This window comes from Molossus molossus, unplaced genomic scaffold (assembly GCF_014108415.1).
Source record: "Molossus molossus isolate mMolMol1 unplaced genomic scaffold, mMolMol1.p scaffold_m16_p_10, whole genome shotgun sequence".
Classification (NCBI taxonomy): Eukaryota; Metazoa; Chordata; class Mammalia; order Chiroptera; family Molossidae; genus Molossus; species Molossus molossus.
In genome coordinates, this window is record NW_023425345.1 from 25,643,783 (window position 1) to 25,663,728 (window position 19,946).

At 42.6% G+C, this 19,946-nt stretch overlaps 1 protein-coding gene across 1 annotated transcript in view; it reads right to left on the reverse strand.

Annotated features, from left to right (window-relative positions):
• The window catches only part of HEBP1 (heme binding protein 1), a 23,377-nt gene extending 18,963 nt beyond the window's left edge, over window positions 1-4,414 (reverse strand). Inside the window, exon 1 of the mRNA XM_036251314.1 lies at window positions 4,231-4,414. Within this exon, the coding sequence (XP_036107207.1) occupies window positions 4,231-4,308 (78 nt within the window). The 5' untranslated portion in view covers window positions 4,309-4,414. The remainder of the gene's footprint in view (window positions 1-4,230) is intronic.
• Between the last annotated feature and the right edge of the window lie 15,532 nt (window positions 4,415-19,946).

The following is a 19,946-nucleotide window of genomic DNA, read 5'->3' on the forward strand; positions in this document are numbered from 1 at the left end:
ACCACTGTATCTCTTAACATCACGTCCTGCTTATAGTAGGCACTCTATTTGCGGGAAAGGAGGCCGTGGAGTGAAACTGGTTTTTGCTCTACTGACAAGGAATACAACAGCCATAGCTGGTGGAGAGATGAGAATCCCATGCAGTTTTATGTACCCTGTGAGTAAGCCACACTTTCAGGTGGTTCTGTGGCAGCTGTGGCCTGTTTTCACAGTGTCTATGTCCATAACCTCTCACTAGAATCACTGGATCTCTGAGGGAATTTAGGTTTGAGAAATGTATCTTATAAAACTAGTCTAGTTCTTCAGGGAGCTGAATTTAAATAGAGTTCTATTTCTGCAGAAAATAAAGTAGCTAAATTAATACAGTTAACACAATGCTTTTGACTTTTCAAGTCTAATATCTTAAAGTGCATTTCCTTGTTCCATGGAACATAATAACAGGCCTTCTCCACCCCTATTCAGGTAGCTCATGCTCCCAAGCAATTACTAGATGAGGATTTTGGCCTGTGGCCACAAACACCAATTTTCAACATTCAGTGGGAACCCTGGTCAAGTTCAAGTCCCAGACAGAGATCTTACAAGACTGCTTCTTGGTATGGGATTTGCAAAGTCCTCTGCAAGGCCAGTTTTTTTTTTTGTTTGTTTTCCCCTTGTCACTTGGGTGGGTATACATGCTGATTTTGGAAGCCAACTTTCTCACTGTAAGAAAATATTAATCACCCTGGTCAGTGTGGCTCAGCGGTTGGAGTATCAGCCCATGGACCAAAGGGGCACAGGTTTGATTCCGGTCAAGGGCAGTTTTGGTTCGATCCCTGGCTCTGGTTGGGTTAGTGTGGGAGGCAACCAATCAGTGTGTCTTTCTCACATCAATGTTTCTCTCTCTCTGTCCCTCCCTCCCACTCTACCCGAAAATCAATAGAAAAGTGTCGTCAGGTGAGGATTAAAATATTAATCATCATCATCTTCAACAATCTGAGTACTTTCTATGTGTCAGGTATTATTTTAAACTTTTTACATGGATTCATTCATTCAATCCATTCCAGCAATGCTGTGAAGAAGTTAGTGTTTTTATCTTAATTTTCAGATGAAACAGGAGCAAAAGAGATTAAGGGAGTAACGTGCCCAAGTTACAGAAGGCAAGCAGTGGAGCCAGGATTCGAACCCAGGCAGTCGGGTCCCAACCAGTATGCACAGGCTGGACACACACCCATAAAGATGTCAGTTATTCTATCAGTCCTGCCCTGAGCATCCACAAGACCTGCCCAACCCAACACAGAGACTATGTGTCCTCCTCCCTCCTCAAGCAATGCAGAAGGCACATGATAAGGTTTACAGCAGCCTGGGCCTCCCTCTGGGTGCCTAGAATCAGTCCTGAACATCTGGTGAGCCCAAACCCCAGTTACACAGAGCACACCATGTGCCACTCATGTGCCCAGGAGAGCCAACAGTTTCTCACTCAGACTCTTTCCAGGGTAAAAGATAATTTCAGGGAGAGGCTCTCTTCAAAATAACACTCAGAATTTTCATACACACATACACACATGCCAGGTTTACAAGTATCTGAATATTTAATTAATTGTTACACAGGTATTGTCATTCTCCAAATTGAGGAATTTCAGGGTTCAGAGTGGTTGAGAGGTTAAGTAACTTACCTGTAAAATTACCTGTAAAATTAAGAGAAAACTAAGCATTACCACCCCCACCAAGTGTTAGATATTCTATTTAACTACTTATAATTGGTTATCTCATTTAAACTTCAAAACAACCTTATGAGATATGACTACTTATTATTTTCTCTCATGATTAGCTTCAGAGAGGTTAAGAAAGTTGCCCATGACCATACAGCTAGTAAGAGGGAAGCTGAAATGAATTCTGACATAATGATATTACTGCCTCTGTAGGGTATATTAGTTTGTAAAACATTTTCATGTTTTTAAAAAATTTAATATTTATAGCAACTCTGGAATTAGATGGGAAGGGTATTTTTATACCGATTCCACAGCTACAGAAACTGGGTTTCATTCAGGTTAAATGATTTGCTTCAGTCTTGGTAACACTGTCCCATATACCCATCAAATGTTGAGGGAAGGCTTATCAGGGAGCTGCATTTATCCCCAGAGGCATCAATTCGGTGGCAGGTGACACTATCAATAAAGGTCTATTAGGAAACAGAAACTATTAGAGTATTTTGAACAGAGGCACCTTAATTCAAGGAACTGATTTCACAGATAATAAAAGGGCTGAGACACCTAACGGGACAGCGAGGCAACCCAGAAGTTAGCAAGCACCATACTAGAGTTAGAGGGAAAATTATCTGTTACCTGAGCTCAGATATCTGAATCACTTGGTGGAAGCTAGAAGCATGGTAGCTTGTCTAGCAAGAGTCACAGAGAAGCTCCTTGTGCCAGAAACATAGCAGGGTGAAGGAGAGGGAGAAATACCCTGGCTTCTCCCTTCCTCTGGCCCTCTTATCTCCCACTAGTGCCTCCCACTGGGCAAACCTCGCTGGGAGCCAGCTGACAATACAGCCTGGGAAACAGCCCACAGGGGTCAGCCCCGACTCCATGTGGGGAGACAGAGCCCCAGCAGGAAATGGGTGAAGAAGGGATCTGAGGGCAAGCAGGCAGCAGACCAGTCCAGACCACTAGCCCGCATTCGCATTGTCTGTTAACCTAAAAAGACCAAGTGAGTCAGATTCCACTATAGAAAGAAAAGCTCTCTGAGAGTTTTTGGTAACGTGGATTCTTAAAGTGTTAGGGCCAACATGGACCCTAGAGATCACTAGGCTGAGGCCACGGACTGGCATTGCTCAGGCAGGATCCAGCCAGACAGATCCTCCGGCTTGCAGTGTTTACAAACATTTGCTGTCAGTTGCCAACAGTTAAAATGGACATAAATGCCCTATTCAAAACCACAGCCTCAATCTCAACACTCCCTATTCCTTCCTCCCCCTCTCTGCTTTTCTTCCCAGCATCGATGACCAGCTGATACATGTGGCTTACTTGTTCATTAGCCAGTAAAGTGTAAGTTCCATGAGGACATGAATTATGTTCGTCTTGTTCACTGCTTTATCCTCATTGCCCATAAGAGTGCCTGGTTGGCACTCAACAAATAGTTATTGGCTGAAGGAGTTAATTTTAAATTGAGAGATTTCACACAAAGAATCTGGATGGCTAGTTTTCCTTAAACAATCTGGTAGCCCTGGTTCACATCACTGCATGGCAACAACTGCCTGGAGCTGCCTTGTATGTGAACACCTGAGTTCTTTCTCTGATTTGCTGCAGTCCCCACCTTGCCTTGTAGCCTAAAACAGCCAGCTTCACTCATTTCCATTACCTGCCTGGCTGCTTGTAGGTGTTTGAATGTTACCCTTGTTCAGGGCTAAACTGCTCATCCTAGAGCTGCAGAAACTGAAATACAGGCAGATGAAGTGACAGACCTCTGGCTATAGTTGCTTGAAGAATCCAGAGTCCACTTGAGGGCTTTTGTGTGATGATCACTGTACTAAGTACCAGAACTTTGTCCCTGGACAACACGGTCCTTTAACAAATGAGGCAGTGAGTTGGAAACTGCATATATATAGCCACCAAGTGCACAAAGTAGCTGTTTGCAAGGACATCATAATCCAGGGGCAGGCTCCTTGTTTTGAGGGGGCAGTCCAATTTGCCTGTGTTAGCAGTGATGTCAATCTCAGGAACACAACAATTATGCACTACTCACTCATCCTGTATTCTAGGCACCCAATTCTGGGAGTCCTATTGGCCAACAGTCGTTTTACTAGGCCTTTGCATTTGCTTTTTTTCTGTGCATTCCTGCACAACCCTGAGGCCCAGCTGAAGACACTTCCTCTGCAAAGGCTCATCCTCAGCAGCAGTTGGGACTTTTTTAAAGGACATTACTTTTCAGTCCTCTCTGCAGACGAGGGTTTCGCAGCAAACAAATGTTCAGAATGTAATGAACGAATGCATTCAACAGGTGCTGTCCGTCTCGCCAAGCTGGGATTCTCCCCACCAATCAACCTCGCCTGTTTGTGTCCCCTCCTCCCAGCGGAGCTCTTAGCCCTTCAGTCCAAGGGCTGGCAGTGGAGGGCCATGCCCATGGAAGAAACCATAGTGCACAATCTGGGACACATTCCTGTCCCACCTGCCCCTCAGAACCCGCTCCAGCCCGGATCAGGGTGCGGTGGGGGCGCAGAGCGCCTGCAGGTCCTCGGCAGCCCTGCGGGCCTACCTTGTCCCCTTTGCTCAGGACCTGCCAAGGCCACGTCTCTACGCTCCCGAACAGCGAGTTCCTGATCATGCCCAACATTGTGTGGCCGCGGCGCTCCAGACACACCAGCGGACGCGGGGTACCAGGGGCAGCTGGGCGACCGGGAGCGACCGGGGCGAACTAGTACCGGCGGCGCGAAAGGGGGCGAGGGTGGGGCGCCTCGGGCTCCGCCCCGCGGAACGGCGCTGGGTGGGCGGGCCCGGGCGGGGCGCCCTCCGCCGGGGAAGAGGCGGGAAGGGCCGCGCTCCGCCTCCGCGGGGCTGTCCTCCGGGCTCTGGAGGAGGAGCTGGTCTGCGGACCCCGGGCGGCCTGTCGCTCTCCGCCCGCCCCTCCTCCTGTGCTGAGTCTGACCGGTTCGCGGGGTGCACGCAAAGTGGTTGTACCCTGGAAAAGATTTAGGCAGCGGCGGTAATCTTCAAAGCACCCCCTCCCCCATTTCTGTCCAGCGCCGTGGCTGCTCTCAGGTTCCTGGGCGCCACCCTTGGACCCCCTGGTTCCTCGCGTGCTTTTCCGGGCCTTCACCCTAAGGCCCGGTTCCCCGCCGGTACTGCGCCGTCCAGGTTCTCAGTCTTGCCTCCCTTCCCTCCCGTGCTCTTGGAGACAGCTGAGACGCATCCCGACCGACAGATACCCTTAGTTTGCCATCCGTTCCCTTCTGCACCATTGAAAAAGCATCTGAAGTCTCTCTTCACCAGTTTCTTTCCTCCAGTCTATTTTAATCACAGATTCCACAGTAATTTTCCAAAGCACGGCTTTGCTCATTCACTCCTTTTACCCCCAGAACCTTCTAACCAATTTTATTACCATTTATTGAGTGTCTGCTCTCCCTGCCAAGCGTTTCGCAAATATTATATCTACTCCTCACATAACTAAACATAAATATTTTACTAGGGAGGAACTCGAGGCTCAAAGTAATTGACTTTCCCAGGGTCAAAAACCAGTGTGTGGCTTGGCCAGGATTTGAATCCCACTGTGGTGTCAATGTCCAGGACGCTTTTATTGCACTCTGGCACCCCGACCTGTCACAGATCAGCATATACCCTCAGAATGTTCCTGACCCTGTGCCACACTGATGCTTCCATCAGGAAATCCCCCTCTGATTCACCACTTGCAATCTGACATCTCTGAAAGTACAACTTTCACTGTGTCTCCGGGAACACTGGGTGGTCCTTCTGTGGGAACTTGTGCTATTTTGTTTATTCTTTGCGCAGGCAGCTCTGAACCAACACGGAGGCATTTCCCCCTGAGTCTGCATCTTGAGAGGGGCACACTGAACCTGAGCCAGGCAGTGGGGATCAATCATGGTGCTACTGATGACCTCTAGTTTTGTAGTAACAGATATTAACTTTATTAACTGGGTATAAACATGGTTTACTTTTGACAAATATTTATGGATCGCTACAAAGTAAATGGCCATTTAATTATTTTATATTTTCTGAACTCGAAGATACCAGTGATTATAAGAGACATGGTATTTTATGTGCCACCAAGAAAGAAAACAAATGCTACCAAGTAAACTATGGCAGTCAATTGATTTGAGACCTTAAAGTGTGAAGTGGTATGCAGCTCACAATTCATAAGAGACTGTGTGCTGCTCTGTAAGAGTTCCTGAGTACTTTTCCTGCTCACAGCTGCGTCTTCTTTACAAACTAATTTCTTAAAGGGCAAAGATGTATTTTTCTTTAGCTTTGATCTCATTTGCCACACCTAAGGGTTGCTTAATAATTGCTGAATGATTAACAAGACTGTTCTTGATATAATTACCTATTTTAGTTACTGAACTAGGTACATAGTCAAGTAGCAAAACCATTTGGGAACCAGAAGACATTGGGTCAGAAGATCTGGGTTCCAATCCTATTCTGTCCTACTATTGTCTCTTCTGCAAATTTCCTAACTTCTGTAGGCCTCAGTGTCTGCATCTGCATTGGGGTAATCAGGTCACCTCACAGTTTTGGGGTGGTTAATGGAGCTCTCAGGTACTTAAAAGTGCTGCGTACATTGTTAGGGGCTGGACTCTACATGCCCAAGGTCAAGTTGGTTCTGCTACGAAGAATTGAATCCAGCTGCTTCAAGAGCATTGCATGGATGCATCATTTTAAAGCACAGATTATTAAATGTGTTCCTTTATCTAAAGGCTTTGACATGTTGTCAAATACTTTCTTTTGTAATTTATTAGGTATTATGATGGAATAATGTTGAGTGTGTGTATACTGTGGGCAAAAGAAATTATATGTGTTGTTTATGCAATGGTTTCAAGAATAACATGTTATGAAAAATCAGAGTATGGTAGGACAGAAATAATAATAACTTACACTCATTGAGGGCTGGCTATGAGCCAGTAAGCATTGTAAGTGCTCTATTTGGTTTATCTCATTTAACTTTAACAGTAACCTTGGGAGGAATATACTACTATTTCCCCAACACTGCAGACTAGGAAATTGTGGCATAGAGAGGCTTGGTAATCCACGTAAGAGAAGGCAGCTAGTAATGATGAGTGCAGAGTTCGACGGCAGGAAATGTAGGGCCAGAGCCATGTTGCTCTTAATACTTCTGTATGCACGTAGGGCAGCAGGGCAGGAAGTATGAACCCACACCCAAATCACCAAGCACTGAAGAGGGTGGGAAAGAAGACACTAAGGGACTTCACAGTTTAATTAGAGCAATTGCTGCAGCTGCTTGTAGTTGTTTCCCTGGAAATGATACCCAGGGAGATAGAGATTAGTTCAAGAGATCAGGGGTGGGGGCTGATAACTGCAGCCGAAGAACTCACTCAAAATATGGAGCTTGATGGGCAGAGCACTCAGACAGAGCTTACCTAGTCTGAGAGTGAAGTAATGTAGGTAGCAATATTTATGTGCAAAGCAGGACAAAGCAGAACTCTATCAACAAAGTTATATGCATGTTAAACTGTCTACTAAGATTTTGCAAGGGCAAGAATGCACGACCAGGGGCTATGGGAAGAGAGGCTGGTGAGGACAATATTAGAGAGAAAAGTCAGCTGCTGAGGAGAGAGGAAGATTGAGAGGAAAAACTTTAAAGGGAAGGTTTCCTTTCTGATACACGAGATGGTTGCTTCCTCCATCATTAAAGTGGACATGCTTTCTCCAGTGAGTGGGTTATAAGGAAAGTCAGAGTTGAGACCCACCTTAAGAGGAGGTAAGATGAACAAAGACGGTTCAATCACTTTGGAGTTACATTTTATTGACTTTGATTCTCAGGCGTATTCTAAGTTTGAGTTGAAGCTCAGAAACATACATACCCTGAAGGTGTGCCATTGTATACAGTCTTCCCTCCCAAATAGGACTGAGAAACGGAACCTTGTACCATTGTTGTAAATTATTGCAATAGGGCATAATAAGCCATTTTGCTTTTCATCTTCCCCCTTTCAGAATGGCTTTATTGTTTTAAAAATCACTCACACATTTAAAAAATGTTACTTAAGAATTTTACTTAAGTATTCATGATGAATATGCTAACAATACCACCAATAATATCAATGCAATAAAAACAGCTCCTAATATCTTTGACGTCTTGACTATGTGACAATTAAAAGCCACTCTGAAAGTGCTGGTAAACCAAGTTCCTGAGCTCTAAAAGCCGAGGCTGATAAGTAGGCTGAGGACTATGGTGTCTCGGCAGGGGGAGACGTAGGTTAGAGAAATACCTATGAAAGTCATCAGCATCTTTGGCTAGTCACAGGCACCTTGAAAGTGATGGAATTGCCCAGGTAGAGTATGTAGAATATGGCAGGAGAGCACCAGACAGGACACTGGGGGACCCTAACATTCAAGGAGACAGGCAGCGGGGGACAGTTGCACTAAGGAGAATGAGGAAAGTGATAGCATAAGGAGGGAGAATCCATGGAGCCACTGAGCCAAGAAGCCAAGAGAAGAGTGTGTTCCAAGGAGCGATGAACAATGTTAAAAACTGCCAAGAATTCAAGTGAGAAAGAGACGGAAAGTGTTCATTGGATGTAGTAACAAGAATGCCCCTGACCTTGGCAAGAGCAGTTACAGGTTTGGGGGTGCAGAGAGCCAGAATGCGTGGCTCAAGGACTGAGTGCATGGTAGAGAAGTAGAGACAACAACAGTTGGTTTTTAAAGAAGGAGGGAGGTACTCAGCAGCTGAATGAGGAGGGGTCAAGATACATTATTATTATTTTTTTTATAAACATGGGAAAGACTGAAGCAAATTTTAATTTTGCAAGCAAGGAGCTAGGAAAACAGAAAGTGTTAAAGATTCAAAAGTGAGGTGACTGACTGAGTGTTATTTCTGAAGACTTGAAAACAGATGTGAATCAGAACATGGGATGTTGGACATATCTTCTATTAGAAAGAGGGAAGAGGAAAAGATGGGTATAGGTGAATGTATTTTTGTAGGTTGGAGGTGGGAAGCTGTGGGAGCTCATGGCAGAAGGCTTTTATTTTTTTTTGAGAAATAGGTTATGAGAATGATGGAACAGGTAGCAGGATAGGGCAGGTACCATTTCTTCCTTATAGGCGCGACCTAGGCAAATCAAATAATAATTGGCAATAAGGCTTCATCAGAACACTGTTTTAAACTAAGTTGTATACTAAGAAGGCTAGAATTTATTATCAAGGTAATGGGATCTATTCCACTAAGATTTTCACACGAAGTGGCTAAATAATTGATGTTCCTGCCTCATGTTAGTAGTGTCTTCTGGCACAACCCAAACTCTTGTGAGTGCTGGCCCCAGGGAATGGGACTCTCTGTCCCGTGTTGGCACAAAGACTGCCTTTCCAGTCAGCATTTCTCTTCCAGGACAGGCCTCCTACCAGGTGTTGACTGTGGACGTGTTCCAACCTTCAGGGGAGACCCACTTCCTGCCCACAGTAGTGATGAATTTTCCTCTGCCTCTTAGAAGATTGCATAAAATCAGTACCACAGGCATTTATTCACCAGGGAATTGCTTTCTTTTATTTTAGCTTCTAAATGACAAAATGAAAGGTTATTTAATGCCTACTGTGTTCCCAGGCAGGCTTTGGAGTTCTAAGCAGCAGCAGTGAGCAAAACGGACAGAAACCCTTGCTTTCTTGGAGTTTACATTTCAATGTGGAGGAGACAGACAGTAAATAAATACACTAATAAGTCTACAGTTGGCCTTTGAACAATGTGGGTCTGAACTGGGCAGGTCCTGTCTGCATTTTAGTGGATCACACAGTTCAAACCTGCGGTGTTCAAGGGTCGAGTGTATTTTCGATCTGTGGTTGGGAATCCATGGAAGTGGAGGGCTTTTTGACTGTGTGGGTGCTTAGTGCCTCCAGCCTCTGCATTGTTTAAGGATCAACTAATAAGGTAGATGGTATGTGTTGAGGCAAAGGGGTGTCAGTGTGTGGCATACTTTAGAGACGGTGATGATCTTTGAACAGAGACCTGGGAATGAGGGCATAATCGAGGAGATAACTAGGGGAGAAATTTTTAAGTCAGTGAGAAAAGCACATATAAAGGTCCTGAGATGGGGTAGTACCTGGTATGTTGAGATCAGCCAGGAGGCAAGTGTGGCTGGGGTGACTGAGAACAGAAGGTAGTAGCAAGAGTGGCTACAGGCATGGGTTCAAGAGGCAAGCTGCCTGGGTTCAAGCCCCAGTTCCACTGCTTACAGATTGAGTGACCTTGGGCAAGTTATTTGTCCTCTCTGTGCCTCAAGGTTCTCACCTATAAAATGAGGATAATGCTAATACCTACCTCATAGTCTTGTTATAAGAATGAATACTTGTAAAGCCCTCACAACAGTGCCTGGCACACAGAAAGTGCTTTATAAGTGAATCTCAGACTAAGAAAGAAGAAGCATGACTTGGGATGGTGTGATGGTTAATTTCATGTGTCAACTTGACTGGGCCACGGGATACCCAGAAATGTGGTTAAACATTCTGGGTGTGTCTGTGAACATGTTTCTGGATGACATTACCATTTGGATCAGTAGACCAGTAAACCAAATTGCCCTCCCCAATGTGGTTGGGCCTCATCCAGTCTGGTGGAGGCCTGGATAGGACAAAAAGGTGAGGTAAGGGAGAATTCAAGATCTCTTCCTGGTTTTGAGCTGGAACATTGATCTTTACTCAGATTGGGACTTATACCACCGACTCTCCTGGGTCTCCAGCATGCAGATGGCAGACTGCATAACTTCTCAGCTTCCATAATCACATGAGCCAATTCCTTATAATACATCTCTTTACATATAATATATAAAATTATATATAATAGATTATATATAACAGTGGAGATATGGTCCTTGCCAGACAGCTGAGTTGGTTAGAGTGGTGTCCCTATACACCAGGGTGGCAGGTTTGATCTCCAGTCAGGGCACATACAGGAAGCAACTAATGAATGCATCAATAAATGGAACAATAAATTGATGTTTCCCTCTCTCTAAAATTAATAAATAAAAAATAGTGGGGAGATATATATATATATATATATATATATAGTCTTCTATATGGAGTATATAATATTATCATATGCAGTCTATCTCAGATTGATTTTGTTTGTTTGGAGAACCCTGAATAATACAGATATGGTACAAGGTAGATCATGTAGGACCTGATAGGTTTGGGTTTATTCGGAGCAAGATGGGAAGCCATTGGAAAGCTGTAAAGGACTTTTCTTGCTGCTGTGTTGTTGATCGTAGACGGAGGAGCCAAGGGCAGAAGCAGGGAGACCAGTCAGACCACTGAGGTGATGCAGGTGAGAGATGTTGATGGCTCAGATGAGGGTGGGGCTACAGAGTTGTGAGATGTGGTTGGGTTCTGGATGAACTGAAAGGTAAAATGAATATGATTTAGCTGGTGAAATGGGATGTTTGGCTTGAGCATCTGAAGTAGCGGTTCACAACCTGTGGGTCGCGACCCCTTTGGGGGTCGAACGACCCTTTCACAGGGTCGCCTAAGACATAACAGTAGCAAAATTACAGTTATGAAGTAGCAACGAAAATAATTTTATGGTTGGGGGTCACCACAACATGAGGAACTGTATTAAAGGGTCATGGCATTAGGAAGGTTGAGAACCACTGATCTAGAGGAATGAAGAACCTTAAACATACAGCATGTGGGACAGCAGCAGTTGGTTATGTGTGTGGCCCTTCCCTAGGAGTGGGGTGCAGAGGATGTCTGTTAGTTTCTCCTGTACTCTTCTTTGCCTCAGACACTCACCTCTTGGTTGCAATTGTACAAATAAGGACAAATGTATCTTCCTTGAATAACCGTTCATTTTTAGCTATAGCATAGTCTAAGTTAATACTTAAAAATGAACTTTTTTTTTTCAAAGGAAGGATTGAAGAGGTAACCTCAGCTCACATGCTGATAATGGCCTGACTTGCCAATGATCAGAGAGCCGCAGCTTCCCAGACATTGCCATTTCCCACCACGGTCTCTGCTTCACATTCGCTGGACTAGGTGACCTGTTTGAGCTGTTCGCCCAAACAGAACAGTCTGCACTAAAAGAAATTCAGGCCTTTATTGTCTCACACACACACACACACACACACACACACACACACACACCCATACTCAAGTTTGCAGTGTTTGAAGTTAGTTTTTTCAGCTTCTACTATTCCCAGTAATGGTATTGAGATGTTTTAGAGTCAAATGTCAGCTGGTACTGCAGCTCCTCCCCACTTCAGCTGTCATAGCAATGAGCACTTGGTTTCGCATAGCCGAGCCCTAAGGTAATGTCCAGAGCAGGCCTATTTTCTCCATTTTACACTTCGGCCTCCGGAGTTGGCAGCTTGGATATTTCCATGCCATGAGAAGTCCCAGCCCAGGCCTTACTGGGACTTCGGCTATGCTAAAGTTTTGGAGCCCTGTCCAGGCTTCTCCTCATCCAGCAGAGATATTTCAAAGTCTAGAGAGACCACAGCACAGCTACTACCTGTAACAGAAAGAGATGGTGTGTGTCCATGTGGGGAAAGTGAGGAGCCAACGGTTCAACCAGAATTTATGAGCTCCATGTGCCAGGTGCTGCAAACAGAATAATGACCTTCCTTCTCCTCAACCATGGAACTTCATACTTGTAAGAATGAAGAGTTTATAATCCTTTGTCAGAGATTGAAAGAGGGTTAGGAGACATAGCTACCAAATGCATTGTATGGAGCTTCTTTGAATCCTGATTTAACAAACTAAAGGTTAAAATAGTTATAAATAACCCAGAAAATTGAACCTTGAATTAGTGTCAATTATCTTGGGTACAAATTAATGTGTTTATGTTTAAAGAGTTGCTTTGATAAAGAGTATGATTTTTACATGCTCTCAAAGTATTTCTCCAAAAAAGTAATAACACAGTGAAGAAACTGAACAATATCTTCCCCAAGTGATCAAAATGATTAAAATTAACATCACCAAGAAGGGATGACAGACTCTTAGATTAATATTCTGAGAACAGAAAATTGCCCACACAGGATTCTAGCCAAAGATCAGTAACCTGAATCTAACTGTAGAGACATCAGAAGAACTCACGTAGAAGAAAATTCTGTAAAATTCCTGGCCTGTGTTCTTTTTAAATGCCAGTATCTTAGATGACAAAAAGAGGCTGAGGAATTGATCCAGACCGAAGGAGACTAAAGAGACATAATAACTAAATGCTGTCTGTGCTTATGGACTGGACCCTGTACTAGAGGAAAAAACAACACTATAAAGAACATATCTGAAAATGTTTATTTCTATGCTTTTCTCCCCTTTGACTCTTTCTGCTAGAATGTACACATCATAAGAGGAGGGGCCTTGATCTGGAATCTGTCCCCAGTACCTAGAATCACGTTAGAAACATAAGCTCTCAATAATATGTGTTGAATGAATGAAGGAGGGGGTGGGATGGTGTGGGAGGGGCAGAACTTTAGGAAAAGTGGTAACATGAACATGGTTACTGGAGAGGTGTGTGTGTGTGCGCGCGTGTGTGTGTGTGTGTGTGTGTGTGTTAGCATCTAGGGTTCCATCCTACACCAAATACAATTTTTTTTGAGGGAAGAAGAAAAAAGTTGGGTAAAATATGCTTATATTTGAAATTTAGAGGCTGATCATAATCAGCAATTTTGGAGAAAAAGAGGAATCAAAAGAGAGAAACTTTATTATGTCTGTAACTCAGTTGTAATGTCAGCTATTTCTGTTTGATGACAGAGTCTATATTAAAATTACAAGTAGACTGATAGAAGGATCTAGTTCCCACTTACATCTAACAGTGCTCCTTGCAACTCCTACATCACTTGGAGAGACTGCTGAAGACTCCTTGGCCTCAAGTCAGAATCTCTGGGATGGGGCAATAGGGAAGTGGTTAACTTTTTAAAAATGTCATCTGTATTTTAGTGTAAAAAATACATTTCAAAAATTCAAAATATACTGAAGGATGTGCAGTACAGAGGTCTTCAAACCACATTTCCCAGCCACCCACTTCCCTTTCTCAGAAGCATGGATTGTTATACTAGTTTCAGCTATATTTCCAAGAGATATATTTTGGGCATAGACTAGCAAATATGTACATATAGGCTTCTCCCCACTCCCTTATTGCACAAATGGCAGTATACTATTCTCGTGGTTTCTGTACATTATTTTCATGTGCCAATATGTCTTAGAAATCATTCCATATTGATACATGAAGAACATCCTCATTTCTTCTACAACTGTGTAGAGTTCTATGTATGGATGTGCCATAACTAACTTCACAAGTAGCCAATCAATGGACATTAATGTTGTTGTCAATCTTTTGGTAATAAGAACAATATTGCAATGACTGACTTCTACACTTATCATTTCCCATGTGTGCAAGTATATCTAAAGAAAATTTTGGGGTGCTGAAACATGAACATTTTAAGTTTTGATAGATAGTAAATTATCTTCCATCTAGGTTGGTAAATTCACCAGTGAAACCACCTGGGCCTGCAATTTATTTTTTTTGGAAGGCTATTAATTATTGATTCAATTCTGAAATAGAGATGGACTACTTGGGTTATTTGTTTCTCCTTGTGTGGATTTTGGTATTCTGTGTATTTCAAGGAATTGGTTCATTTCATCTAAATTATGAAATTTGTGGGCATAGCGTTGTTCATAGTGTTTCTTTATTATCCTTTTAATGTCTATGGAATCAATAGTGATGCCCCCTTTTTCATTTCTGATATTGGTAATTTGTGTCTTCTTTTTTCTTAGCCTGGCTAGAGGTTCATCAATTTTGTTGATCTTTCAAAGAGCCAGTCTTTGGTTTTGTTCATTCCTCTATTGCTTTCTTATGTTCAACTTCACTGATTTCTATTCTAAATTTTACTTCTTATTTTTCTTACTTGAGGATTGAATTTCTCTTCTTTTTCTAGTTTCCTAAGATGGGAAACTTGATTTTAGATCAAGTTTGTTGATTCAGGTTATTGATTTTAGATCTTCCTGCTTTTCCAACATGGGCTTATTCACTCTGACAGTCTCTGTCTTTTAATTGGTGTATTTATTGATATATTTGGACAAATACCAATTGTGTTTGTGACTGTTTTCTATTTCTTGCCAGATGCTTCTTTTTCTGCCTTTTCTGGTTTTAATTGAGCATTTTTATATTATTTCATTTTATCTAGTCTCTTAGTTTATTGATTATACTTGTTTAAAATTTTAAATGATTACCCTAGAGTTGAAGATATACATTTTTGACGAATCCAAGTCTACCTTTAAGTAACACTTCATTGTTTCATGTGCAGTGCAGGTACTCTTTAGATTGTAGTAATTTGGCAGCCTTGCAGGGTTTAAAGGTGAAAGGGTGGAAGAGAAAATTATCTACTTGCTCTTTCATGGGTGGAAAGAGGTTTAAGGCTCCCACTACTATTGTGCTTCTGCCTCTGTCTTTCTTTCTTTTTTTTAATCCTCACCCGAGGACATTTTTCCATTTTTTGTACAGATAGAGTGGGAGGGAGAGAGAGGAAGAGAGAGAGAGAAACATCGACGTGAAAGGGACACATCGAGTGGCTGCCACCCGCACGACCAACCGGGGCCGGGGACAAACTGCAACCGAGGTACGCGCCCTTAGCGGGAACCGAACCCGAGTCTCTCCAGACCGCAGGCCGATGCTCTAACCGCTGAGCCAAACTGGCCAGGGCCTGCCTCTGTCTTTCTGTGTCACCTCCACGTTTGTTCTATGGCTGCTGGTGCAATGTGATTTGGAGCATAGATACTCATAACTTTTATATCTTTACTGGGAATTACATCCTTTATAATTATAGAGTGCTTTGAAAAATCTTGTTAATATATTTTCCCCTGAACTCAACTTTGCTGTTAAGATCATAGCCCCAGCTTTCTCTTCAGTTGTATTTTTCTGATGCCTTTACCCTCTTTTTATTTTTAACTTTTCTGAATGTGGGGCACACATATGTGAAGTATGGACAGAGAATCCTACCTCTGCCTATATGTTCTTTAATGCACCCTGTATCTGAAATCACTCTCTTCCTATGCAGAGATCCATCGATAAATGTATAATTAGTACCAGAGAAGTTTCCAAATTGATTTGTGACACATGAGCTGCATATTCAAAGGTAATACAGGATCAGGGTTATCTTCAGGGGCTCAGCTCCTACCTAGCAATGCAAGCATTTTTAAATGGGCAAAGCAATATGCAGTAGAAAATCTTCATTATGTGTGCCCTTGTACGTAGCAGAGTTTCACTTTGTGATCTAATCTGAAAACTTTTTCTTTTAAAATGTCAACTTAGTCATTTCACATTAATTGCAAGACTAATGTTTAATCATAAAATTTTGTTGTATTTTCTGTTTTCACAATTTATAGCATCTTTGTTTTTTTGTGTTTCATCTGTTAACACTATAGTATTTGTGTGTTTTTTAAAAGAGGTTTTCTTTATGCCTATGTTAATTATAGCACCTCTATTTTAACTATTTCTTGAGATAATGCTGACTAATTCCCTACAATGACCAAAAGTAATTTTAACATATTTGTTTTTCCACCTCCCTCCTTGGATTAGGGTGTTAGAGCTGCTGTAACAAACAAAGTAACCAAAACTGGGTGGCTTAAGCAACAGAAATTTATCATCTTACTGTTCTGGAGGCTAGAAGTTCAAGATCCAGGTGTTGGCAGGGTTGGCTCCTTCTGAGGACTGGGAGGAAAAGATCTATCCCAGGCGTCTTCTCTAGTTTCTGATGGTCTCAGACATTACTTGGCAGGTAGACAGCATTCTCCTTCTGTCTTCAAATCTTCTTCCTTCTGTATGTGTCTGTCTCTGGGTCCAAATTTCTTCTTTTTAAAGGAGGCAGTCATATTGAATTAAGGACCACCTTAATTACTTTATGTAAACTTGATCATCTGCAAAGACCTATTTCCAAATAAGGTCACAGTCACAGTTACTAGGGGTTAGGATTTCAACATCTTTTTTTGGGGGGAGGTGTCATTTCTGTTCTGTTTCTTTTGTATTTCTGTTTTATGCTTTTGTTCTGTAGTGATAATCACATTAAATTTTTATAATTCATGACAAAATGTTTGGTCTAAATTTTCATCTGATTTATATAGAAATATCTTTCTGTTAAGTGTCCTTTTTTTTTTTTTTTTTAATCCTTACCCGAGGATACTTTGTGTCTCTGTACAGTCCCTATGCTGGTTACTCAATTTTGAATGACGGGTTTCTACTGGTTCTGCTGTTCATGGAAGGTCAATGTAGGAAAGGGGCAAGAACATGTTTCAAGTTAGGGACATTTAAAAAACAATTCTGAGAGCCCCGGCTGGTTAGGCTCAGTGGTTGGAGTCTCGGCCTGTGGACCGGAGAGTCCCAGGTTCGGTTCCCACTAAGGGCACGTGCCTCAGTTGCAGTTTGTCCCTGGCCCTGGTTGGTCGTGTGGGTGGCAGCCACTCGATGTGTCTCTCTCACATTGATGTTTCTCTCTCTCTCTTATCCCCCTCTCCCTCCCACTCTATCTGAAGATAAAATGCAGAAATATCCTTGGGTGAGGATAAAATAATAAATAAATAAAATAAAAAATAATTCTAAGACATATGTGGAAATTCATTAGGTCTTTTCTTCTTCCTCTCCAGCCAGATAAAAACAACTCACAATGTAAATTGTCTCTTTCCCTACCTTCTTATGGACAGATGATGATGATGATGATGATGATAAAGAAGAAGAAGAGAATGGAGGGAAGGAATATGCCTAGTCCAAGGGATTCTTCTTTAGTTTTTTATTTTTATTTATTTTTCTGTTAATCCTCACCCGAGGATATTTTTTTCCACGTATGTTCAGACAGAGTAGAAGGGAGGGAGGGAGGAAAGGAGGGAGAGGGAGAGAGAGAGAGAGAGAGAGAGAGAGAGAAACATCGATGTGAGAGAGACATACTGAGAAAGATAGCCCTGGGTGATGGCTCCCTCTAGATTGTCCTGCATCCCTGCTCAATCCTCTCTGCTTTTGGCATTCTTTTGCCTACTTTGAGGTTCAAGGTTTCAAATATTTCTTAATTTAATTGAACATTATGTTTGCGTTTCTCCTTTTCCTTGCTATTTTGGGATAGTTTCCTAAGAGGGAATGGATAGATTCTGCTTTTACACCAATGTATTTATTCAGAAGTTGAAATCTGCATTTGGAAAGCTCTTCTAGTGTTATAGTTTTAAAGGTGACCACAAATCCTTTGACATTCTTTCCACTGAGAGATGGAGTCTGGTTTCCCTTTCCCTTGACTCTGGACTGGCTTTAGTAACTCACTTCTAATAGAATGTGACAAAAATGACTGCATGACTTCTGAGGCTAGTTAGAGAGGCCACCAGCCTCTCTTTAGTTTGCCTGCCCTTGGAGCCCGGAGCCGCCCTGGAAGAAGCCTATTTGCAGTCGCAATGCCATGAGAAAGCCCAAGCCACAGATAGGCTACATTAACAAATGGGTTGATAATTCCAACTGAACTCAACCTTTGACTCATCCCAGCCTAAGTACCAGGCATGTCATGTCGGTGAAGAAGACTCAAGCTTGTTCCAGCCTCCAGCCATTTAGGACATCCCCAACTGTTTAAGACTTTTCAACTGAGTTACCAGACACTGTAAAGCAGAGACAAGCTCTCCTCACTGTGCTCTGTCTGCATTCTAACCCAGAGAAGCCCTGAGCACAATAAAATGGCTGTTGTTTTATGCCACTGATTTGGGGGAGGTTTATTATGTGGCAACTAGAATGCCTGATGATACTTTTGCAAAATAAAATTTGAGAACAGTACTATCTATGATAATTTCCACTGCACTCATGACAATTGATGAGGTGACTTTGTGCTGTTTGAATTTAGCTAAGCCAGGACTACATTTCTCAGAATTTCGAGATTTGAAAGATAGAAGGGAAGCAGTCATTATTTTTAATGCTCTAAGGGTCAGTGCAGGGCATCCCTAGGCATGTGCTCGCTCATCTGCTGGTCTACCTTGTTGGCATGGAGTGAAGCCTGTACAGCTCTTTTGCCTCCTCATGGGCATTAAAAAAAATATTTTTTGGCTTCTTTGAGTCCCGAGCCAGGTGAAAATGCTGCTCCATGATAAAAGACACCAGGGGCTTCTTGGAAAGTGGTCCTAACTTCTGTAATTCTTCCTAGTATGTGGTTTTCCTTTTGACATATGTACTATCACGGTTGGAAGAGGAGGGAGAGTTAGCACATCCTGGGGCAAAATGGTGAAGGAGTACTGCTGTCCATCCCACATTTAAAAAAAAAACAACAACAAAAAACCTTTTTCCCTCTAACGATTGGAAAGAATGCTCTTACCAGATCAACAATGTGTACAGAGGCTGGGCTATTCTGTTTCACGAGAGGTATTGCATCTGGTATAGCAACTGTGGTTGAGACTCCCATGTGGCCAAGTTTGTGGTAGTAAAACCAGCGGTTGTCAGAGTCAATCATTTTTCTTTTTCCAGTTTTCAGGGTTAGAAAGGTGAATTCAACTGGGATATGATGGGGACCACCATTTCTGCCTCCTTTACTTCTTTGAAGGTGGTCCTAACTTCTGTAATTCTTCCTAGTATGTGGTTTTCCTTTTGACATATGTACTATCACGGTTGGAAGAGGAGGGAGGTGATTTCAGATGCTTTCACTTGGCCATTTCTACCGTAATGATTCTATTCAACAGGTCGAGAGACAAATTTGAGGGTTTCCCTATTTTTAAGTATAACCATCCCAAAGATGCACTCAGGGAACTGACAATCACTGGTAGGTTCGTGGACCCATTGTACCCACGGCAAGATGGACTAGGGCTAGAACTCCATTTATCTCCCATGTTTCATAAGTTTCCACTCTGACTTGGGGAGTATGATGGCATTTCAGGTCCCCTGGCATCAGTATCAGCCCAGACTGTATCCAGTAGCCCTCAAAAGGTTTGGGTATTCCCCTTTCCCCTGGAAGATGGCTGCAGGTCCCTTTAGGGGAAGGAATGGGGAAATGCTCAGTGTACATATTTACAGCAGTATTGTATGGTCCTTTATTACAGGGATTAGTTTTCCTCTTCAATGGGCTCTGAGTCTCAGACATGCCCTACGTCTGAAAAATGACATCACGAAAACCCATCGTAGTGACTGATATTGGCCTTTTGCTCACTAGCTTTCAATTTTTGTGTGGTTATATAAACCAATAATTTTCTCATCTATTACTCATCTATATTTCTCCCAGTGACACTGTGGTCTATCAGCTATCGCCATAAATCCTAGTAGGTCAGGGGACCTTGAATATCACACAGGCTTGGTCT